The sequence below is a fragment of the Gymnoscopelus braueri genome, assembly GCF_963280865.1.
Source record: "Gymnoscopelus braueri genome assembly, chromosome: 10".
In the NCBI taxonomy this organism is placed as follows: domain Eukaryota; kingdom Metazoa; phylum Chordata; class Actinopteri; order Myctophiformes; family Myctophidae; genus Gymnoscopelus; species Gymnoscopelus braueri.
This window is the reverse complement of record NC_137611.1, coordinates 9764734-9790541: the sequence shown is the minus strand read 5'-3', so window position 1 is coordinate 9790541 and position 25808 is coordinate 9764734. Positions and strand designations below refer to the sequence as shown.

The 25808-nt window shown below is 43.1% G+C and overlaps 2 protein-coding genes across 4 annotated transcripts in view; both read left to right on the top strand.

Annotated features, from left to right (window-relative positions):
- Positions 1–20423, top strand: part of stk11 (serine/threonine kinase 11) — a 43292-nt gene extending 22869 nt beyond the window's left edge. For all 3 annotated transcript variants that reach the window (XM_080439196.1, XM_080439197.1, XM_080439195.1), the window contains exons 9-12: positions 7509–7566; positions 8510–8697; positions 13132–13376; positions 19603–20423. In XM_080439196.1, the coding sequence (XP_080295322.1) occupies positions 7509–7566; positions 8510–8697; positions 13132–13331 (446 nt within the window). In that variant the 3' untranslated portion in view covers positions 13332–13376; positions 19603–20423. The remainder of the gene's footprint in view (positions 1–7508; positions 7567–8509; positions 8698–13131; positions 13377–19602) is intronic.
- The window catches only part of plekhj1 (pleckstrin homology domain containing, family J member 1), a 387353-nt gene that overhangs the window by 355104 nt on the left and 6441 nt on the right, over positions 1–25808 (top strand). The gene's annotated exons all lie outside the window — the stretch shown is intronic.

Genomic DNA, 25808 nt, shown 5'->3' with positions numbered 1-25808 from the left:
ATTTAGAGAATGGAGAAAGAAACAAGGGAAGCAAAGTCAGATAACAAGAAGACATGATGTGAAATGTACATAAGGTGCATGGTCAAAATAGGAATAAAATGAAGCAGAAATGCTTCTTATTTATTTAGAGTAGACAATTATTTTTTACCCCCTTTTTCTCCCCAATTTAGTCGTTATGTCAATTAATTCCTCCCCACAAACATTCGCATAGACGCCTGACAAAGCCGGATGCACCACGGTGGGTTTCGAACCCAAAACCTCCGTGGTGGTGGGCAGTGACTTAACCACTGTGCCACCCCGATCGCAGAGGCAGAATTGCTTCTTGCGCAAGTAGAGACAACATTTATAGCAGATATATATGTTCACAGTCTTGTGCAGGTGACAGACATCACTTGGCAGCACATATCAGACATAATTGTATAAGTGATGGTGCCAGACAGTGCAGCAGCAGTGGAGTCTATTCATAGTCATATATCATTGGTGTCGCTATGCGTTGTGATATAATAGATCGTCTATTTCCACTACTTTTGTGCAATGCTCTTGTATGACGAAGTAGTGCATACATTTTCTTCTGTTTCTGCCCGACGGCAACGATGTACAGAAAGTGATAATGGTTGAAAGTCTTGGTTGAAAGCTCTAGCCATACAGCAGTGATTTTGACAGCAAATTTTGATTTAGTTTTAGTCATAGTCTTTTGAATGAAATTCCATTTAGTTTTAGTCATGTTTTAGTCATCTGAAATGTTTTAGTTTTTGTCTAGTTTTAGTCGACTAAATGTCATACGATTTTAGTCGACTAAATCTACAGTTGATTTAGTCGACTAAAATGTATTATGGCGGTGCCTTGATGGCGTCGTAATGGCTGATTTTACACTTGGCTGATTTTACACTTGGCTGCATGCTGAAAATAGCCGATCTACAAGCTCACAACGCCTCGCGACGCGTTGTGAGCTTGTAGATCTGCTATTTTCAGAGCGCAACACCCGAGAGCAACCAAACCTAAAATGACTTGTCTTTTAGTTCTACTGGATCTCTTCCCCACTAGTCCCTCACTAACATTTTAGTCTTGTTTTTATTTGTTGATGGAATTGTCAATATATTTAGTGTCAGTTTTAGTCATCGTAGCTTAGTTTTTAGTTCGTTTTTATTTCGTTTTCGTCAGTGGAAAAAGGTAGTCGACGAACATTTTTCGTCATAGTTTTAGTCGACCTTGCGGAAAGGCTTTGCGGCACAAAGTGCACTGTAGTGACCACGTATCCTTTTGTAAAAAAGAAAAGTAATCTCCCGCACGCAGCAAGGTCTAAAGACTCTAAAGGCAAGACCTAGCCGTTTGAGTGTCTGTCTAAACGGAATTTTTGGCGGAAGTACCGTCCGCCCAAGGAAATGACTTTGATGCTTTACAAATCCGTTTACATTCTCCGTCAATGAAACGAAGGAAGTACAAACGGAAGTCCTCCTGCCCCTGTAGACACTCACTCTCTGCATTAGGTCGTGACCAGGCTTTTCTCTTGGCAGATGAGTAAAGGCTGGGAACGAGGCTGTTATAGACTGTGCTTGTCAGTCTGCCACGCCCCCCCCCCCCCCCCCCTTAGCATGCAGCATCTTTCCTATAAGTATAAAGAGACCTGCAGGGGGTTGAGCTCACTACAGCCATTAATAGACACACACACACACACCACATTACAGGAAGAAATTAAACAATTTAATGAATAGAAACCAAATAATTGGCTCCTACATTTTGCTCGTTTGCTAACGGTGGACGAGAAGGGTCTTGACGACCGTAGAAATGGGAACGGTTTTCAGAAAGCAGAAGCAGAAATTTCCGTCGCGCTTCCATCATGTCAGAAGTAATCAAATCGTGGCGGGAGGCTTGTAGGATTGCAGAATGATTCTGTTACACCCTGGATCTACTGGTATCTGTAGAAATATGGGTCACTGGGTCTTATAGCAAAGTAGGCGTCTATGAACCTGGGAGTACGGTGCTTACTCTATGACCCCGTCCATGCTATTTTATCTGTTGATGATGCAATAAGTTCAAAATAAAGCACTTAACCCCCCCCCCCTCTTCTCTCTGGCATTTTAATAAGTTTAAACACCTATTTTCTTTCAGTTCATGAAATATTCTCTTAATTTTTTGGATTCTTCATTCAGGAATTCGATCAAAAGCGTCAAAGAAATGACTCCATGAGGCATCATGGAGAGAATAAATATGCCATTGAATTCCACTGAGAATTAGGGTTAAACATATTAACAATTAGCCTGGTAAACCCTCCCTCCGGAAATCTCAATTCCATTTCATTTCAGGAGTGAGTCTGGCCTGATCCGCCTGTCTGCAATATTGGCTGTGCTGGAGTTGACTGAATACCGTTGACTGACAACCCCTTCAGCCAATGATAATTTTTCCCCTTCAGCCAATCAGCAGTTCACCAATCTTAATGTGACGCGACGGGACTTTTGAGACAGCCATACCCAAAATGGGTTGCCTTTTTCGGGTACAATGGTGTCACTGCCCGCCCCTACCGGTTCTCTAATTTTTTTTTTTTAAATAGGCTTTGTCATGATTAATTGACCACATATATGAAGTTAAACAACTACATTCTATCCAAACGATATCTTATAAGTAAATTCCGTGCCTCAAAATAGAAGTTAGAGAGCTTTTTGAAGTAAAAAAATAGCGGAGAAAACTGCCCACAGAAAAAGATGGCTGCCGTTCGTGTTTTGGGCTCACTCGAACTCGCCACCTGATTGGCCAACTGTCGCTGTCAATCACAGAACGATGTGCGACGACGCTGATAGGCGCGGCCGTTTGGCATATACAGCCAATATTGCAGAGAGGCGGTTCATGCCAGACTCACTCCAGGAATCAAATAGAAATTAGATTTCCGGAGGGAGGGTTTACCAGGCTAATTAACAATAGCTTATGACTAAATAATAACTACATTGTATAAAAAAAAATTATTCCATCTCCTGAAAAGTTGCCGTTTTTTTACATACAAGGCGTCTTCAGGCAGCCGTAGTTCCCGTCTGTGTCCAGTAGGTGTCACCGTGCTGCCAGGAGTGTGGCTGTGCCTCATTTGGGTTGGTCTTACTGTAGAGAATCCCAGCAGTCTAGCTGCTGACGTCCTTCCCATTGATGTGGAACCAGCAGCTGAATGCTAAACAACACATGTTTCTGTACTGGAAGCAGAGCTTTTTATCGTGTAGGAATGAATGCTAAACAACTACATATTTCTGTACTGGAAGCAGAGCTTTTCTCGTGTAGGAATGAATGCTAAACAACACACATTTCTGTACTGGAAGCAGAGCGTTTCTCGGCACCGAGTGCCGTGCTATGAGCTTGTAGATCTGCTATTTTTGAAAAACCTTGAAAAAGTGTGCATATCTTTGAATATTAATATTTTTTTAAAGCTAAAATTAACTGATATCTTTGCTTCTGGGGGTCTCTGGCACAAAACATTTTCAAATGGGGGTCCGCGGCCAAATTCAAAATTTAGGGGTCCTTGGCATGAAAAAGGTTGAAAACCTACTGATGTAAACACATCAATTGGCAGAGAATATCCAATCTGGGCTGATGGGAATGATCTTTTTTTTTCATTCTGGTTGAGAGAGGGATGGTATAAACCTTTTTGATATCAGGAGCAGGAAAACAGCGTCCATGTAATCCTGAATTCTGAATGAATAAATCCTGACCTTTTGTGAACGCATTTAGACTCATTGGTTTTTTACCACATAAGCCCCTACTAGTATTTTATACTTTGTGTTGCGTGATGGTGTCACGTGGCAATAGAAGATCTACAAGCTCACACAGAGCTTTGTAGATTGGCTGTTTCTGAAACATTTTTAACCCATTAAGACCTGGAACTGTATCATTTTTTGATTTTAGCTAAAAAGCATTATTTTACACTTTGGGCTATTCAAAAATAGCAGATATACAAGCTCATAGCGCGGCACCGAGTGCCGCGCTACGAGCTTGTAGATCTGCAATTTTTGAAAAATCGTGAAAATGTGTGCAAATCTTTGAATATATATATTTTTAAAGCGAATATTTTTAACTCAAATTTTTGCTTCTGGGGGGTCCCTGGAACAAAATATTTTGATGGGGGTCCGCGGCCAAATACATATCATTTTGGGGGTCCTTGACATGAAAACGTTTGAGCACCACTGATATAGAAACATACGTTTTTCAGAAAACTGTTGGGATTTAGGAGACATGTAGAATCGGCTTCAGGTCTTAATGGGTTAAACGTCTTGTTGTTCTCTGCCTGCGCTGACTGGCTGGCTGGCAGGCTGGCAGATAGACGCCACCGCCACCATAGCGACTAAAAAAGAATCACTTCCAAGGCATCAAAGGTGTTTTGTCTGCTGCCGAGGTCGTCGCCCTAGAAGCTCAAAGCTGAGCACGATGAAATGAGGCACTCCATCATCACTGCAGCGGAGTGCTGCCGGTGCCGCGACCCCCCCCTCCCCCCCCCACACCCGTTTTCTGTGTGTGTGATTCTGTGTGACGTCTGCGTGTGTGTGTCTGGTGACGCAGCACCTGAGAAAGAGGTGCGTTAGTTCGTCTAAAATAAGCTGAAGGGCTGCTCGACAAAAGGTGTCCTTCTAGTAGTCACAATACGACTGTACCAGTACTTCTGTCTACAGTCACAGAACTATCATCAGTATTGTACCAGTACTTCTGTCTACAGTCACAGAACTATCATCAGTATTGTACCAGTTCTTCTGTCTACAGTCACAGAACTACCATCAGTACTGTACCAGTACTTCTGTCTACAGTCACAGAACTATCATCAGTATTGTACCAGTTCTTCTGTCTACAGTCACAGAACTACCATCAGTACTGTACCAGTACTTCTGTCTACAGTCACAGTACTACATCAGTACTGTACCAGTACTTCTGTCTACAGTCACAGAACAACCATCAGTACTGTACCAGTACTTCTGTCTACAGTCACAGAACTACCATCAGTACTGTACCAGTACTTCTGTCTACAGTCACAGAACTACATCAGTATTGTACCAGTACTTCTGTCTACAGTCACAGAACTACATCAGTATTGTACCAGTACTTCTGTCTACAGTCACAGAACTACCATCAGTACTGTACCAGTACTTCTGTCTACAGTCACAGAACTACCATCAGTATTGTACCAGTACTTCTGTCTACAGTCACAGTACTACCATCAGTACTGTACCAGTAGCCGATGCACAAGCTCACAACGCGTCACAATGCGACGCGTTGTGAGCTTGTAGATCTGCTATTTTCAAATAGCCGATGCATATAGGTTTAAAGTGCTCATATGGCCTGAGTTGCTTCTTTTGGGCTTTTGTTTTCCTAGACCCGGTTGCTCTATTTCTCTCACACAATATGGCAACGCTGCCTGTAATAATGAGTCCTCGTTTGTGCCGAACTAAATGCCAACTTTTGTTGTTGTAGTCTGAAGTAATCTGTTTGGTGGAGAGTCACTTTACCAGCACTTTTTTTTTTTCTTTCTTTCTTTTTTAAGATATTTTTTGGGCCTTTTATGCCTTTTATTTAACACATTGAATGCCAGAGTTATTTCATATTTTTTAGCTGTTTTATGCCAGAGGTTTTTTGAATTGAGAAAAAAAAAGTACTCAGGAGCCGAGATACAGCATTTTTAAGTTTTAAGTTAACAAGGAAGTGGATGGGAGTCTAAATCTTCTGTGAGTCATATCTCCTTGGTCTTTGGGTCAAATTTTAAAAAAAATATGAAAAAACGCATCAATGCGTTCTTGGCACACAAGTAATGGATTCAAAAGAACGCATCGATGCGTTCTTGGCACTGTATGTGTTAACAGGACAGTAGGGAGACAGTAAATGGGGAGAGAGATGGGGGGCTGACACACAGCAAAGGTCATCGGGATCGGGAGTCGAACCCGCGACACACTGTCAAGCTGGTATTACCAGCGTATGTGGTATGAGCTTTGGACCGCTAGGCCAGCGGGTGCTAGCCTGGCTCCACCCCCTGAATCGCTAGCCTCGCATTCAGGGTCTGGTGACGCTGTCGAAGGCGGGGCTTTTCTCGGTTGAAAATCCGTACGGCGAATCTGGATCGGGATAATCCAGTATGAACCAATCGCCAAAGAGTCCAACTTTGGCCACGCCCCCATCTCAGAAAACGGCTGCACTGAGAGGGCTTTCAGACTGAATAATGGAGTGAAACCAAATGAAATTTCAGGCTGAGTGTCAGGCTAAGCGGGGTGCCCCTTTACCAGGACCTTCTGTCTGTACCACAGTACTACAGTCAGCCCTGTACTCACAGTACCATCACCATCATCACCATCATCACTGTAGCAGTACCTTCTGTCCTCCTCTACCTGGCAGCAGGAGAGCCTTCCACCATTACATGTGTTTAGGTGGTGAGTCACCTCCTCTGACTCACTGCCATCATCATATTTACATGTAAGAGCACTCTGCGTTGTATGCTTGTACAAGGTCGGCAATGTTCACCATTATTTGCGTGACGCCATTATACGTATCGTAAAATAAGTGGTTCATCAGACTAATGGATTTAGTGGATTATATATATTTTTAATATTTGCGTTGATTCTTAATCTAAACAGTAGTCGATAAAATAACGGCTAAAAAAAATGATGCTTAGTAGCAGCACTATACTGGTTATGAACACTGATCCAGACACTGATGTGATCTTAAGGCCCTTTACTGCTGCTGCTGGTGGTTCAGGAACATGGATGTTTCATCTCTGTATCTCATCTATACCGTTGTGTCCTTGCAGGAGGAGGTGTTGGCGTGTTCTGATGATGAATGGGGGGTTTATTGCAGGCATTCATTAACATTCCCTGAACGTGTTCATTTGAGGATGACACGATGCTAGCCTAGCCTGCATTTACTGCCCTGAATCCCAGCCTTAACGTTCAGTAGAGATGTATAGTTCTCGACTATCGTCTTTAATCTTTTTTTCTGGGATCGTTAGAATGTGAATCAGTGCTTGTCACAACGTTTTCATTTCAAGGACCCGTTTGATATGCATTACACCACCTCAGACCCACATAACTCTTTAACCCATTAAGACCTGAGGCGATTCTTTAAAAAAATCTAAATTCTAACAGTTTTTTGAAAAAAATATTAAAAATATTTTTTCGCACCGAGTGCCGCGCTACGAGCTTGCAGATCTGCTATTTTTGAATAGCCAAAGAAATCTAAAGTGTCACAGATGCGTTCCAGGTATTAATGGGTTAAGAGTGTACTCTCTCTCAGAGTTACAGTTGGTTAATATTACAGGATGCAGGATTTCAGCATTATGATTAATGTACTTGAGCCAAGCTATAATATCCCCATATCGCTGTCATTCCAGCAACACCGTAATTAATTATAACACTATAACTTCATGAACAGACATGACTAGGAATTGTCAAAGAATTGTCAAGAACACAGTCTATGCAGTTGCCTCCGACGAGTCGACCGTAAAAAAAAAACCTGCCGTTAACATCCCTAATCTCTCTTTGTTTTGTTTTGTTTTTCAGGAATGCTTGAATATGAACCAGTCAAGAGGTTTTCAATACCGCATATAAGGCAACACAAGTGAGTGATGTCTTTGTACTAAAGTCACTATTGCATCGTCATTTGTATGCATCTTAACAACTGCTGTGTACAGTGTATAGATAGACATATAGTATCCTCTATATAGAGTTATAGTTTTGGCGGGTGGGCAGTGTGGCGGTATCTCAGTAACCAGTTTTCCAAATATGGACATGCCCGTGTGTGTGATGTGTTGAGAGGGAGGGAGGGAGAGAGAGGGGGGGGGGGGGGGGATAGAAGGGAGAGAGGGGGCGGAAATGGGGGAGTGAGATCGTGAGAGAGGGAGGGAGGGTGATACGTCTGTATATTATGGTCACTGTCAGAAAGAAACCCTGTATGTCCAAAAGTGTTAATGTTTTTTGTTTAATCACTTTAATCACTCCAGTGGTTCTCAACCAGTGGTCCGGGGACCACCAGTGGTTCCAGGTGGTCCCCAGCTAAATGATGGAGCGTTGGTAACCAAATGGACCCTTTTTAGATCTTTAACTCTTGAGGGCGTAAAATGACGGGTCCATTTGGTTTCATCTTTACGCTCTCAAGAGTTAAATTATAGTTAAACATCTGCATTATTTAATGAAATAATTGTTATTTTGATCAACGTTTTGCCTCTCCTATGGAACCAACATCAATACAGCATGGAATGCATTGTGGAAAAATCCAACGATCCAACGATAACAACATATTAAAAGTTTTGGGCCTAAGAGGCTAAATCTCATCAGACGGTGGTCCGTGGCTCAAATGCCCAATAAATAATGGACCTTGAAGTAGGGCAGTGGTTTTCAACCCTGTTCATATCATCAGACAAGAGTGTCAAGCTAAAGCTTTTGGACATACAAGGGACGATACAGCGACGATATCTTGGTTTTGTTACCAAAGCATTTTTAGAGCATCATTAAAGCTGATTAACACCCCCCCCCCCCCTCATACCTACCTTTTCTTCACTTAGCTGGGTGCGTAAGAAACACCCCCCCTCTGAGCCCCCGGTGCCCATCCCGTGCAACGCAGAGAGCAGAGACCCCTGGAGGAGCATGACGGTAGTGCCCTACCTGGAGGACCTGCACGGATACACCGAGGAGGACGACGAGGAGCTCTACGAGGACGAGATCATCTACACTCAGGACTTCACAGTGCCAGGTCTGTGTGTCCGTCACACACACACACACACACACACACACACACACACACACACACACACACACACACACACACACACACACACACACACACACACACACACACACACACACACACACACACACACACACACACACACACACACACACACACACACACACACACACACACACACACAAATTCAATTCAATGGGCTTTATTGGCATGAGAAAACATACGTTTACATTGCCAAAGCACAATACAACAATACAGCAATACAATCGAAACAAAAAAAATTTGAAAGTCAGAATCTTCAATAGATCAATTTCTATGTACAAAGATCACACACACACACACGTTTGTATTACTATACTTGTGAGGATATTAACATTCTAGGACAACAATTTTAGGAATGCCATTCTAAAAAAAGAAATCTCTAAATTCCAACCCCCAAACCTGATTTGTTTTTCTAATTGTAAACGTATCTCTAAACATATATTTTTTTAAACCATAAAACAGTGAAGAACTGAACTTGAGCTGGTGAGGATCTGAGCCCTGAGGAGCGCATGTTTCTAGTTTCATCATTGTTCAATGCCTGACCTAAAGTGTAGTAATACAAACGTGTGTGTGTGTGTGTTACTTAACCCATTAAGACCTGGAACGCATCTGTGTCACTTTAGATTTCTTTGGCTATTTAAAAAAAAAAAAAAAAAAAAAAAAACTGTTAGGATTTAGAAAACATTTTTAAGAATCGCCTCAGGTCTTAACACATCCACCGCCAGAGGTTAATCTCATAATGTACTCACCAGTGCCAAGGTGTTTTTGTTGTTTTTTTGTTTTTTTCATGTCGCCATAGATCTTGTTAAAATCCTTAAGATTGAGCCGTACACGGTCTGTTTACATCGGCGACATCCCACTGTCAATCTCCCAGTGAAAACCACGTGTCAAACGGAGCCGCCATGTTTGAGTTCTGACCGTTTATGTTAACATGGGAAATGCGAGGATGAAAAACTACATAGGTTTAAAGGGGTTTTTGTGTACGACTTAGAATGGAGGCCGACGGGAAACAAAAAACGGGATCGCACTTCCGGTCAACTTCGGGTGGTGTTACACTGAAAATGGTCCCCCTAGAAAATTGAAAAAAAATCGGAAAAAAAGGAAAAAACACCCGGACCGTAGGACTACGGTTTCGGCGCTTAACAGTTGGATTTAACGGACCGTAGGACTACGTTCTTGGCGGTGGATGTGTTAATGGGTTAATATGTAATATTTATAATATAATGGGTGTCAGTGGGGCTCAGATCAAAATAGAGCAGCTCAGCGACCTCGTGGTTAGAGTGTCCGCCCGGAGATTGGGGAGGTCAGGGTTCGATCCCCGGCCAAGTCATACCAGAGACTATAAAAATAGATAGTACCCAGTGCCTCCCTGCTTGGCACTCCACATCGGGGGGGAGGGGGAGTCCCTGCAGCATACAGTACTATAGCGTCATGTCCAGGACGAGGTGTACCGTACTTACAATACTTGTACATCACGCTGCCTCACACTAAGGAAACAGGAGATGGGTTATTGACCTATGGACCACATTGGGTTCCCAATGCTTATTTACTACTTGTGTGATAGATACTGTACATCATAGACCACTGATGTCACAGGCTGGTGTCACGTGACATTTAGAGATGCACATAAATGCCACGCCGTTCCCATGGGGATCCAGAGTATACGACACGGTTAAAGTGTTGCATGAATATTAATCCATTACGACCGCGAACGCATCTGTGTCATTTTAACATTTCTTTGGCTATTCAAAAATGGCAGATATATACGGGGTCCCTGGAACAACATATTTTGAGATGGGGGGTCCGCGGCCAAATGCATATCATCTTGGGGGGTCCTTGACTTGGAAAAGTTAGAGAACCACTGATTTAGAAAGACAAATTAGATAATGTATTTGGCCACCAACCCCCCCAGAAGCAAAGACTTACACATTTTCGCGTTAAGAAATATAAATATATTCAAAGATTTGCACACATTTTCAAGATTTTTCAAAAATAGCAGATCTACAAGCTCATAGTGCGGCACTCGGTGCCGCGCTATGAGCTTGTATATCTGCTATTTTTGAATAGCCAAAGAAGGAAGAAGGATTGAATGGGTTAAATGGATGGGGAATAGATCACGCAAAGGACAGAGAAGTCAGAAATCTACAATCCGTTTCTCCTCCATGTCGGCTATGGGATCTAACACGTTAATAGGAACTAGCAGAGGACATGAAGTACAGGAACACATCTGAACCTCTGAATGGCCTTCAAGGCTTCACCAATGCTTTGGTGTCCAAGTCACAGCGATTTCTGTCACCAGGAGTCTCGCTGCTCCAAATAATAATGATAACAATGTCGTATGTATTAGCGCTGGCCCTGGGCACTTAATGGAAAAGCTGGAGTCCCATCACTTCAGTCCTAATATTACTGTATGTGTGTATTTATTTGATTGATTGAATACGTCATTAACAAGTTTGTCAACAGTACAGTTAAAAGGATGGCACAAAAAAGGGGTCTTGTTTCCGTTGCTTGGTAAGCGGGACCAGTGTTAGCTGCGGGCGGGCGTGTGTGTGTGCGTGTGTGTGTGCGTGTGCTGTAGGAGCATATCTCACTGTACCAAAATGTGCTGAGGGGTTTTCAGTGGAGCGGCTCAGTCTGAACGGCACACTGAATGAATGAATGCAGCTAAAAATAGAACACATGAAAATGGTTCACGGTGTGGGAGTATGAATGGTTGTTCCAGATCGCTCGCTCTCTCTCTCTCTCTTATACATAAACACACACCAGCCTCCATAGCATATGGAGATATATGCACACATCCTGTGTGCATATATCTATCTGTGTGTGTGTGTGTGTGTGTGTGTGTGTGTGCGTGCGTGCATTCATTTGTTGTTTTTGTTTTGTATTTGTTTTTTGTCCACTAAGGAAAGTGAACCCCACAAAGATAATTCATCAGTTAAAAAGTTCCAGTGTTCCATGTTCCAATTTCGTCTGCTCTTATTTCCCCTTATTATTCTTGTTTGTTTTTGTTTGTTTGAGGTTAAGATAATATGTTATTGACTCTGTTAAAAAAAACACTCAAACTCTATACTTAGTTGACCGTATTCCCAAGGTCCCCCTACACTAAATATCTACTGAAAACGGAGCTCACAAAACTAGGTCCATTGTGTTCTAAGTGTTTTCCCCTCATCGTCAGGTTTTGCAGTGCGGCTGCCGCTATTGCTAATGGACTCCGTTTTGTCTTTGGTTTCGTGGGTTTGTCACTGACCCAACCACAACGAAAACACACACACACACACACACACACACACACACACACACACACACACACACACACACACACACACACACACACACACACACACACACACACACACACACACACACACACAAATAATACATGAGAACAACCAGGTTTCCTGTGTGTTGCAGGTTACTGTCTCGTCTGTTTGAGACCTTTGAGCCGTACTGCTGACAAATTGAGTTTTTAACTAATTTAAGACCTGAGGCCGATTCTACAAATGCCTTCAAAATCCTAACAGTTTTCTGAAAAACGTATGTTTGCATTGCATTGCAACTTTTTGTGTTTTTTTTCCCATAAATTAAAGCCCTACTTGATCATTCTACAGCGTTACACAAAAGCATCAAAAGTGGCAGATCTGCAGCACCGTGTTTCAAACTTGTTGAACTGTTACATTTTTTGTTTTTGTTGGACGTATGAGGTTTCCACCCAACAAGAGATTATATATATATATATATATATATATATATCTAAAAGGACACAGATGCTTCCCCAGTTTTAATGGGTTAAAAGATCTGTGATTTCAGGATTTCCATCCCCGCCAAGCGAGGGATTATGTTTTCACTGCCGTCCGTCTGTCCGTTTGTGAACGGCTAATACCACTGCTGTACCGATCGGTGTGACACTTTGCACACACACACTCCCACAAGCCAACCAAATGGAACAAAATGGACCCATGATTTGACTTAAATTAACACCGCCAATCTACTCTCTTACGGTGTAGATTAGGATCCCAAAGATGACAAAATGTTATCAAACCGGGCTCCGTTGTGGTCCCATAATGCGTATCAAACTGTGGGGATCATTTAAATGCAGTAACTTACTCCATATTGGTTAAAACCAATGTTGTATTCATAAAAATAAGTAAGTACTTACAACAACAACTACTGTACCATCAGCTCCCAGCACTTACCACACGACTTGCTGCACCCAAGCCGTGCTACTCTATACACCGAGTTGGCGGTGACCGGGATCGAACCCATGACCATTGTGGTCTAAAGACGAGAGCTCTACCCGAACACGTAACAAGAATAGGTCCTGGATTTGAACTTTAATACCAATAAAGGCTGTGTGGGTTTATTTTTGTTGCTCACATCGTTTTGCACGTTGTTTTGCAGGTCAAGTATCGGAGGAGGAGGAGGTGCAGGTCCGCGGCGGCGGCGTGGCGAAGCCCCTGTGTGTGAACGGCACGGAGGGGGGCTCTCTGAACAGCAAGGCCAAAGCGGAGCGCCGCTCCTCGTCCTCGTCCAACCCGTCGCGCAAGGGGGTCTCCACCGCCAGCAAGATACGCAAGCTGTCCACCTGCAAGCAGCAATGACCCCCCCACCCCCCATACAGAGACATACAAACTACAACCGCCCTGGTGAGGGACTTTGTTTGTTTTTTTTATGGTTATTTTGAACATGTAAATAAAACAAGCAATAGCCATCAAAATCACAAAGAACACAATTTAACAGAATATCAAATTAAAGTCATAGTTCACCCCCAAAATGACTTTTTTTCCCCCTATCGATTAGTCTCCTCATGGAGACTTGAATTCATGGATATTTTTTTGTTTTTGTCGCATTACTTACTTACTGCCCTTTATGCCGGCTGGCATGTAGGGCAGCAACAAAGGATCTCCACTCCTGTCTGTTCTGGGCCAGCGACTTTATAGAACCCCAGGTGCAGTGGTGGAAAAAGTACTCAAATGTTTTACTTAAGTAAAAGTATCAATACTGCACTGTAGAAGTACTCTGTTACAAGTAAAAGTCCGGAATTCGAAATTTACTTGAGTAAAAGTACAGAAGTATTGGCATCAAAATGTACTTAAAGTACCAAAAGTAAAAGTACCAAAATGTTTGAAAATAGCCGATCTACAAGCTCACAACGCGTCGCAAAGCGACGCGTTGTGAGCTTGTAGATCTGCTATTTTCAAATAGCCTAGGTAGGGCTAAAGTGGTTAATGTATGTTTCGTAATATCATAATTTATATCTGCAAAGTAACTAGTAACTTAAGTTTTCAAATAATTGTAGTGGAGTAAAAGTACAATATTTGCCTCTGAGATGTAGTGGAGTAGAAGTAAAAGTATTGGAAATTGGAAATACTCAAGTAAAGTACAAACACCTCAAAATTGTACTTAAGTACAGTACTTAAGTAAATGTACTTAGTTACTTTCCACCACTGCCCAGGTGTGATGCAGGTTCTTCAGCTCTCCCTCCACTGTCCTAACGCCAGGTGTTCTTGGGTCGGCCTCTCTTACGTTTACCGTCTGGTGTCCAGTGAAGGGCAGTTTGGGTGATGTTGTCCTGCTCTCTACGGATTACATGTCCAATCCATTTCCACCGCCTTCTTAGGAGGATGGTAGCCATGTTGTCCTGTTTACACAGGCTAAGAAGGTGTTGGTTGTTTTTTTTGTCGCAATTCCTAAGCCAATAATTTGATAACCGACAGCGGTTCCGGTAGGAGACACAAAGAGTCTCCTTCGTGTGTCCTACCTGAACCGCTGCCTGCCGGTCCGCGTCTTATGCCTTATGACGAATCTTACTAGGCTTTTTTATTTATTTTATTTTGAAAAACATTTTAAATTTGTGAAAATAGTCTCAATTCGACACATCGGATGCTATTTTCCGGCATTCGACGAAGTAGAACTTTGGCTTTTTAGAAGCTCAACAAATGGGACAAAAGTAGCAACGATTTGCACTAAATTATCGTGTAGTACAACAGTATAGCTATTTTCCCCTTGATTTCAATGGACTTGGATTACAGCCAGTCTCCCATTAAGTGTGTTTTTGTGGACAAAAGAAACGTCATCCGCGTTTCAAACCGTACGGTGAGCAGATAACGGCAGATTTTAAACGTTTTCAGGAGTTTTTTTTTTAATGAACTCCCAGTCGACACCCACAATTTGCTCTTTTCAAGGCAGTGTGTCACACGTACGTACGCACGCGCCTCCATTGTTCCGGCGCTTCAGGAGAGGAGAGAGAGAGAGGTGCAGTGCAGTGAGGAGAGGAGAGATAGCTCTGTATTAATTTGTTGTAGCGATGACTCACCCTGAGATGAGATGGAAGTGGGCCGCAGGATGTGTTTCTCTCTCTCTCTCTCTCTCTCTCTCTCAGAATCAGAATCAGTTTTATTGTCACATCACAGGTTTACAAGGTAAAAAAGTGGGTGAAATTCTTTTTTGTACATCGTTCCCATCGCAACGTTAGTTTCCATAGAAAGAAGAGGGGGGGGGGGGAGAGGAAGAGGGTGGGGGGCAGGTGGGAAGGAGATCAAAAACAAGAGAGCAACAGAAGGCCAGACAAGTTATCTACATATTTACAAATTACCTGAGATAATAAATAAAACTAAAAAAACTAAACTAAGGTGCCTGAGCATAGCAGCAATGTATTGTACTGTGCATGTTATACTTATACTGTGCATGATAGACAAGGACGTTAAGGTGCTTAAGGAGCACAATAAAAAGACCCAAAAAAAGTCAGTGCGTTATACAAGGGATTAAGGTGCAAAAGGTCAGTGCGTGTCCACCTAGAGTGGACTGACCCTAGTATAATCCGCATGTAGCTCCATGAGGGAGTGCAACAAAAAGTCATTTGTACCTGGTGTAGTCCACAGGTGTGTCCGAGGGGGGGGCTAAAGTCCAAGTCATTGTCCCTGGTATAATCCACAGGTGTGTTCAGGAAGAGCCAGAAAAGTCTGCGCCGCCTGCTGTCAGGCTGCTGAACTCATCCAGGCTTATGCCCCATTCAGCATTCTGACAGCGGCTGGATTGAAACTACACCAAAATCTGGTGGTGGAACTCTTGATACTGCGGTAGAGCCCCTTGCCCGGTCGCGGTCGTTGTAGGGGGTTGAACAGTCTATGACTTGGGTGGTGCTTGTCCTTGATGATGCGCTTGGCTTTGACCACGCACCGCTTTTTGTACAGTTCCTGGAGCGCTGGGAGCTCGATTCCCATTATCCGCTCTGCCGATCGCACTACTCGTTGTAGGCTGACCTTTTCTCGGGCAGTGCAGTTCCCGTACCAGGCCGTGACACAGCCTGTTAGGATGCCTTCGACAGAACTGTTGTAGTACAGCCTGAGGATGCGACGTCCTACTCCGAGCTTCTTCAGGCGGCGGAGCCAGTACAGTCGCTGCTGAGCCTTTTTCCTCACGTGTGTGGAGTGCGTCTCCCATTTGAGGTCCTCCTCGATGTGTACTCCGAGGAACTTGAACTCGCTGACCCTTTCCACTGCAGCACCGTCGATGAGGATGGGCGCATGGTCTCTCCGCGGCCTCCTGAAGTCCACGATCAGTTCTTTGGTCTTGTCGACGTTAAGAGAGAGGTTGTTCTCACGGCACCAGTGTGCCAGTGATTTGATCTCCTCTCTGTAGTCAGACTCGTCGTTGTTGACGATTCGGCCTATCACTGTCGTGTCGTCCGCGTACTTTATGATGGTGTTGGAGACATGTGTGGCTATGCAGTCATACGTGTACAGGGAGTAGAGGAGAGGGCTCAGCACGCATCCCTGGGGTGCTCCGGTGTTGAGGGTCAGGGGGTCGGATGTGATGCTGCCCATTCTCACCACCTGATGTCGGTTGGACAAGAAGTCCTGTATCCAGTCGCACATGCTTGGGTGTAGCCCTAGGTGTCTGAGCTTTTTGTCAAGTATTGCTGGGACAATGGTGTTGAATGCTGAGCTGTAGTCCACGAACAGCATACGTACATATTTGTCCTTCAGCAGCTTGTTGTCCATGTGCGAGAGGACGGTGTGGAGAGCCATGGCAATAGCGTCGTCGGTGGATCTGTTTTTGCGGTATGCATACTGCCACGGATCCAGCGAGGCAGGTAGCGTGGAGCTGATGTATTCCCTCACCAGTTTCTCGAAACACTTGCTGACGATCGGGGTGAGAGCAACAGGTCTCCAGTCGTTCAGGCATGTCACTTTGGCCTTTTTGGGAATGGGCACAATGGTTGACATTTTGAACCCTGCAGGGACCACAGCCAGGGAGAGGGAGAGGTTAAAGATGTCAGCGAAGACACCCGCCAGCTGGTCTGCACATGTCTTAAGGACCCGGCCTGGAATCCCATCAGGTCCGGCTGCCTTGTGGATGTTGACCCGTGTGAAGGCTGTACGCACTTCTCTCTCCGAGATGGTTAGAGGAGGGTTCTCCTCTGCTGGTGCTGCTGATGGCCCCGCTTGGCTGCCGCGGTTGGAGCTGATCTCAAACCGGCCGTAGAAAGTGTTCAGTTCGTTGGGGAGGGAGGCAGGCGGGTTCACCTCGCTTCTGGTTCTTGTTTTGCAGTCTGTCAAGGTGTGTACTGCCTGCCATGTGCTCCTGATGTCGCCACTGCTGAGTTTGTCTTGCATCTTTTTTGTGTAGGCCTTTTTCGCCTTCCTGATGGCGCTGTTTAGGGCCGCGCGCGTCGTGTTGCGCGTTTCCACGTCGCCAGATTTGAAACCAGCGTCCCGTTCATGCAGATGTGCACGTACTCCGCTGTCCATCCATGGTTTCTGATTGGGATAGATCCGAACTGTCTTTTTTGGGACTATGTCATCTATGCACTTGCTGATAAAGCCAGTGACTGAGTCTGAGAGTTCGTTGATGTTATTCCCAGCGGCGTTCTTAAACATCCCCCAGTCAGTCTGGTAGAAGCAGGATTGTAGCATAGCGTCTGTGTCCTCAGACCAGATTCGGATTTCCTTCTCAACGACCGGCTCCCTTTTTAGCCTCTGTTTGTAGGCAGGTAGCAGCTGGATGGCGTCGTGGTCAGAGCTTCCTAGCGGTGGGCGGCGGAGAGCTTTGTATCCATCCTTGAAGGGCGTGTAGCAGTGGTCAAGAATATTGTCACCACGGGTACTGCAGGCGACATGCTGGTGGAATTTGGGAAAGACCTTTTTTAAGTCTGTCCGGTTGAAGTCGCCTAGGCAGATGACTGCGCAGTCCGGGTGGCGATTTTCTTGTGCACTGATCGCCTGGTGTAATTCCCTCATAGCTGTGTCCTTATTAGCTCCAGGATGAATGTAAACAACGGCTACAATCACGATGCTGAAGTCGCGTGGTAGGTAGAAAGGACGGCAGGCTATGATTAAAAGTTCAAGGTCTGGTGAGCAGTGACTGTCTAGGATTTTAACATCTTTGCACCAGTTGTTGTTGATCAAGGCACAAACTCCCCCCCCACGTTGCTTACCGCTCAGTACAGGGTCTCTGTCTTTCCTATACGCGGTGAAGCCAGGAGGAGTGATAGAAGAATCAGATGCTAACTCCGTTAGCCACGTCTCTGTTAGCACAACAACACAGGTCCTCCTCGTCTCTGCGTTGTATTTAACGCGCGCCAGTAAGTCGTCCATAGTGGTCACTGTTCTTGATTCACACAGAGATCTAACGTTCGCTAGCAGGATTGAAGGCAGTGCAGGTTTATATCCACGTTTTGTTGTTCTTACGAGAAGACCCGCTCTAGTGCCTCGCCGCCACGGTCTTTTTCGACGGGGGTATGTTGTTGATCCGGCCGGAACAAAGGGTACCCCACCCCCCCCCCAGCCGAGCGGGAGGTTTTCGGCAAAAAAGTCCGGAATTCTGTGTGTAATCGCTGTGCTGATGTCCATAAGTGCTTGTCTGTCATAACTCCTTAGACACGCGACGGTGTAGGGAAAAAAGAGAAGGCTAAAAAATACTAAAAAGATGGAAAAACGTTGCGATGCTACGGAGCTTGTACGAATGCGGCCGTCTTTCATGGCGCTTCCGGTTCCGCGCTTCCGCTTCTCTCTCTCTCTCTCTCTGTGTCTGTCTCTCTCTCCCTCCCTCCTATAGTCTGTCTGTCTGTCTGCCTGCTGAACCTCCCCCAGTTAATTCTATGATCATTCAATATGATGGTATTATTGGGCCGTGCTGCTGCGTGTGCTAGATGCTGCTTTTCACGTGTTTCTAGCATTTGAAATCAAACAAAAAATAAGAATGAAGCCAACCCCCCCCCGCGGGCCGTTATACCGACTCTACCGTCTCATTATTCCACCACTTGTTCCGCTGTCTCTGTTCTGCCCCCCCCCCCCCTCCCCTCCATCTCTCGCGCCATTTTCACTATTGTTTTTGACATTTTTGTCTAAAAATGTTGACCTTTCTATTTGTTATTATTGCCAACTCCGCCATGTCATTATCAGTGGTGGAATGTAACTAAGTATATTTACTCAAGTACTGTACTTAAGTACTTTTACTTTACTGGAGTATTTCCAATTTTCTATACTTCTACTTCTACTCCACTACATCTCAGAGACACATATTAGTTACTAGTTACTTCCTAGATTTTGATTATTATTACAAAACGTACATTACCCACTTCAGCCCTATATACATTTCGGCCATTTGAAAATAGCCGATCTACAAGCTCACAATGCGTCGCAATGCAACGCATTGTGAGCTTGTTTTCTGCAAAAATGTTGATAACAATACTTTTGTACTTTTACTCAAGTCAATTTTGAATTCCAGACTTTTACTAACAGAGTATTTCTACATTGCAGTATTGATACTTTTACTTGAGTAAATAATGTGAGTACTTTTTCCACCACTGACTGGTCATTATTCAACCACTTATTCCTCTTTCTTTCTCTCTCTCTCTCTCTCTCTCAGGTGGATATCCGTTCCCGTCCGTGTGTTTTCTGGAGTCCTTGTGCAGTTCTACGCAAAAACCTGCTGACATTACACCCCCTCCTCCTCCTCCTCCTCCTCCCCCCGTATCCCCTGGACCACTGGCCTGCATCCTCTGTACGGACGGAGCGGAAGAGGGGAGGGATGGAGAGGAGGGATGGTGGGTGGGATTGTGTGGTGGTGGTTGGGGGTTTGATGAGAGAGTGACGTGAAGTGGTCAGGTGTGCAGTGTTGGGCAAGTTACTAGTTACTTACTGCAGTCTCGCGTAGCCAGACAACTATTCCACAATCTCTGAATGTTACGCATGTTAGTCTGGAACTACACCTCCTGAATGCTATATATCAGTGGTTCTCAAACCTTTTCATGTCAAGGACCCCCAAAATGATATGCGTTTTGTCGCGGACCCCCATCTAAAAAATATTTTGTTCCAGGGACCCCGAGAAGCAAAAAAATTGATATGTATTCAAAGGTTTGCAAAATTTTTCACGATTTTTCAAAAATAGCAAGTGGTTAAAATTATTGTTATGTTATATTAACACATTTTGCTGGGGACCCCCTGGAACCCCCCCCCAAGGACCCCTGGTGGGGGGGGTTTGAGAACCAATGCTATATAGAGTCTGGAACTACACCTCCCGAAAGCCGAGAATGGAAGCTGTCATCTGTTCGTCATTTCCGTTCACGAGAATACATTTTAAAATATCTTTACTTTTTATTTTTAGAATGTCCATTTCTGATAAGTATTAAGCAATATATGCTTCGATTATTTTGATTTGATGAGATATACTTTATTAATCCCCGAATATAATGTGATACGTGTATATATATATATATATATATATATATATATATATATATATATATATATATATATATATATATATATATATATATATATATATATATATATATATATATATATATACACATTTTATATCGGGACAAATTTGTGCGACTGTAAAGAGGAAACGGACGCGGGGAGGAGGCGTATCCTCTGATCATTTTCAAAGCTCCCGTCGCTCCAGACTGCATGACGGAATCATTTGAACATTGTGGGAGGTCTGGCTCACGGGACTACTAGTTATACTTATTAGTCCTTTTAAAAAAGTTACAATATTACATTACTCATTACTTTGGTGTCAAGAGTAACTAGTTGCATTACACGTTTACATGACGTATATTACTTTTGCTTCCCAACCCAACAACCCTCGTTGTTAATTATCATTTTGCAAGAGGGTGCATGCCTAAAAAAAAGAACGGATCTACAAGCTAACAATGCGTTGCATTGCATCGTGTTGATAGCTTGTAGTTATTTCTTTTTTGCATGTGACAACAACATCCTACTATGGCGTATAAACGATAAGAGTCCGTCTTGGTCAACAACATCATCGTTGGTTGTAATTTAACTCAAGTTACCAGGATTAATAACTGTAATATTATTACTGTTTCAGTGATGGTAATAAGTTACACTACTAATTACTGGGGAACATCATAATATTACAGTAATGTAACCAGTAACTAGTTAACGGCCCACACTGTGTGTGTGTGTGTGTGTGTGTGTGTGTGTGTGTGTGATTTAGTGGAAGTGTTTGATCTTTGACCTCCCACCCACCTTCCTCCTCCTCCATGTCCGTCTGTCCGTCCGTCCCTCAAGGCGTCCAGAACACTGGATCTCAAAGTGCGGTTCGGGAACCCCCTCCCGTCCCCCCCCAGGGGCCCTTGAGGGGGGTTCCAGGGAGTCCCCATTAAAATTGGTTAATTTAGCATCATAAGAAAATTCTGTTTAACCGCTTTAAAGGAGTACTTCACCCCCCAAAAAATATCTTATTTTCTATCAATTCCACACCCCATGAACCCTTCAGTTCATGGAGACTTTGTATTTTTTGTCTCATTCCTGAGCCAATAATCTGACGACCTGTGGAGTCCCCTATTGCCCCGATCAAATTATTGGCTTAGGAATGCGACCAAAAAAAAAAAAAAATACCTCCATTGAATTCAAGTCCTTTTATAGTGGTGCCGGCCCCCCACGGCAGAATAATCTAAATAGTAGATCTTCAAGAGACAAGAAGGTGGCCGGCCGCACAAACAGGTAGCCTAAGTGCCAATATTTTATTTTTTTTGGACGCAGAGTAAAAAGAAACCAACGTTTCGGCAGGTAGCTGCCTCCTTCAGGGTATACCTAGTGAACCAAATGGAACCAAATGGACCCGTGAGGGTCCATTTGGTTCCATTTGGTACACTAGGTATTTGGCCATAGTTTTGGGGGGTCCTTTAAAATTTGAATATTTGAGAACCACTGGTCTTGAGAGAGACGCCTTGAGGGGACATGCAAGACGGAAAGAGGAGATGATGGGGGAGAGAGAGAGAAAAGGGTGGGGGTGGCGACCTGACGTTTAGAGCGAGGATGAAGAGGAGGAGGAAGGCCCCGCCACGGAGCTCGACCTTCACCCAACGCCCGTCCCCGTCCCCCCGTCCCTGACGATCTTCATCCATCATCCTCCTCTTCCTCCTCTACTCCTTTTCTCTTTGATCTCAACCGTTACCTATCTGCAGTTTTTAAAAGACACTCATTGTGACGTGTTTAAAGATGCATACAAAAACAAACAAAAAAACATTTGAAAAGGAAAAAAAAAAACGGAATGATTGATAAACAAAGATATGAATAATTCTATATTTAAAGAAAACTACATTGAGGTGTTATTTACCAACTGTGCATGCTGTACGGAGCCTGGGCTGTAGGGGGTGCTATAATGGACAGCGTTTAAATGGACTGAACTGAAGCCTCCGCACATCCATCGCTTACGTGTTGTCGGGGGTTTTATCGTTTTTTTAGCTTTTGGGTTCTCCATTTAGGTTTTCTTTTTTCTTTTCCAATAAATATTTTTTAATTATTATTTATATAAAACATGTCCTTTACTTGACTGTTTTATTGCCTTGATGTTTTTTTTGTTTAGTTTTTTGTTGTTTTCTCTCTTCCCCCTGACGTTGGGTTGAGCTGAGCATACTGTCAACATGCAATACAAAGTGTATTGTTTATAATATCTGTCCTCACTGGTTTTATTTGTATTGTTTATACTATCTGCTCCTCACTAACTTTTATTTGTAGGTCTACACTGGTGCAGTATAGTCTATTAGCCTGGTAAACCATCCCGGTCGCCTGAATTCACATTATCATGTGTAGTAATGTGAATTGTGAATTCACGTGTCATAATGTGAATTCACATTATCATGTGTCATACTGTGAATTCAGATGACCGGGATGGTTTACCAGGCTAGTGGTATCTAGACGAGTGTTTCCCAAACTTTTATCAGCTTTGGTGTCTTCCCTCACTTTTGAGAGAGAGAGAGAGAGAATTTCTGAAATATTTTTTTATATTTGTTTTGAAATCATTTTAAAAAATGTTTATAGTACAGCGTGAAAGCTGCAATCTGAAACATTTGTTGTGATCCGAACCCAGGTTCCCCCTCCCTGCTGTTGAGCGATACCACACATTGCAATTCATCCTTCATGCAATATCTCTTGTCAACCAGTTTCTCTGTAGAGAAACCTGATCTACAAGCTCACAAAATGTGGGGGTCCTTGACGTGAAACAGTTTAAGAACCACTGGTTTAAACAACATTTAGAAACGAGACCAAAAAAAACTGCAACCCGCAACTACCCGATATTTACAAGTGACTTTTACAGAAAAGCCCAACAAAGTCGCTTATAATAAACAGACATGGGAACAAGCAGGACAGCATCTTATCATCATCTGGTACAGGAGGGATGCTCATTGTTATGCCACTCACATCCCTGGGAGCCCCCCCCCCCCCCCCTCCTCTTACGCAACCAACCCCCCCCAGTGGTGTAGAGTAAAAGTCCAGAATTCAATTGTACTTGAGCAAAAGTACAAAAGTATTGGTATCAAAATGTACTTACAGTACCAAAAGTAAAAGTACTCATTGTGCATAATGTCCAACTTCAAAATGTATAAAAAAAAACTTTTGAAAATAGCAGATCTACAAGCTCACAATTCGTCGCATCGTGACGCATTATGAGCTTGTAGATCTGCTATTTTCAAATGGCCGAAATATATATATATAGGGCTGAAGTGGTTAATGTTTTGTAATAATAATCAAAATCTACAAAGTCACTAGTAACGATAGTTTTCAAATACTTCTTGTGGAATGAAATGTACAATATTTGCCTCTGAGATGTAGTGAAGTAGAAGTTAAAATACTAAAGTAAAAATACCTCAACATGTTACTTAAGTACAGTAATTGAGTAAATGCACTTAGTTACAGTAATTGAGTAAATGCACTTAGTTAGTTTACACCACTGATGGCTAGTAGAGGGCTACGCTTTTTTTTCCAAAAAAGATCTGCACGTCATACTCAGTGTTGCCAGATTCCGTGAGAGAAACAAGCAACCAGGTCTAGAAAAACCAGCCCAAAAGGAAGCGACTATGGGCCACATGAGCACTTTAACATATACATCAGCTATTTGAAAATAGCAGATCTACAAGCTCGAGCTTGTAGATCGGCTATTTTCAAACAATCTTGCGGGGAAATTATAATGAGCAGATCTGGCAACCCTAGTCATACTAACTACGCATATATAGCGTAATAGGATATAGAACACACCACTGTACAGGAGGGATGCTCATTGTTATGCCACTCACATCCCTGGGAGCTCCGCCCCCCCTCCCCATCATTATCATCATCATGATGATGGTCGGCCCCTCCCCTCCCCTCTCTCCTCTCCTCTCCGGGAATAGCTCACACAGAGAGCAGGTATGAGTCACAGGGCTGCTGCCCACGTCAGCACAGAGGACACAGAGAAACACAATGCAGAGATGATGAGGATAATGATGTCTGTCTGCACAGTACAAATCCTCTGTTAGTTCTATAACTCTGTCAGGCTGAGACAAAGCAGTCCATTTGGTTATATACTGTATGTGGTGTAGTACTCTCGGACAGTTACACACTGACAGTGGTGGAAAGTAACCCAAGTACATTTACTTAAGTACAATTTTGAGGTATTTGTACTTTAATTGAGTATTTCCAATTTCCAATACTCTACCTGCAGTTTTTAAAAGACACTCGTTGTGACGTGTTTAAAGATGCATACAAAAACAAACAAAAAAACATTTGAAAAGGACAAAAAAAAAACCAAATGATTCTACTCCACTACATCTCAGAGGAAAATATTGTACACTACAATTATTTGAAAACTTTAGTTACTAGTTACTTTTCAGATATAAATTGTGATATTATGAAACATACATTTGCCACTTTAGCCCTATTTTAAACATCGGCTATTTGAAAATAGCCGATCTACAAGCTCACACGTTGTGAGCTTGTAGATCGGCTATTTTCAAAATGTTTGTACTTTTACTTTTGGTACTTTAAGTACATTTTGATACCAATACTTTTGTACTTTTACTCAAGTACATTTTGAATTCCAGACTTTTACTTGTACTACTTCTACATTGTAGTATTGATACTTTTACTTAAGTAAAACGTTTGAGTACTTTTTCCACCACTGCACACTGATATATTAACCCAGGGTTTGAAAAAGACTAAAGAAAAAGGCGAGCCAGAGCAGAATGCAGATATGATGCTGTGTAGAGCAACATGGTTCAAAAACTCGGGGGTCCCGACCACCAGGGTGGGTCCCCAAATTATTTTTTGGGGGGTCCTCAGATGATAAGCTTGATGTGCAACATTGTTTTTCTCACTCAACAGAAAAACAAACCAACATACAGTACGAGTGTATACAGGGTATCTGCACATTTCTAAAGTGACAATTTAATGACTTTTTAATGTGAAGAAGCTCTTTAATGTCACAAGAGCTTTTTAATACCAAATTGTCAAATATTTAGTAAGAAAGAGGCAAACATTGTGAAAATATCTGGTGCTCAGGGATGTCTGTACATTTTAACTCTACGAGTGTACAAATCTGACACTCGCAGAGTTACAAACTGATACAATGAACGCAGTATTTGACAGCGTGGCATTTGGAAAGTCAGTGATCGACTTTTTAGACTATGTTCATATTGGGCAGCCCAGCTAAATGGGTTTGGTTTTATCAAGCCTGAACAGCAAAAAAAACTAAACGAACGCATGGAAAGAAACTGATTATGGAGAGATTCAGATTTGCATCACAGGCCTTATAGCCTTGTTCAGACAGACTGCATAAATCCATCT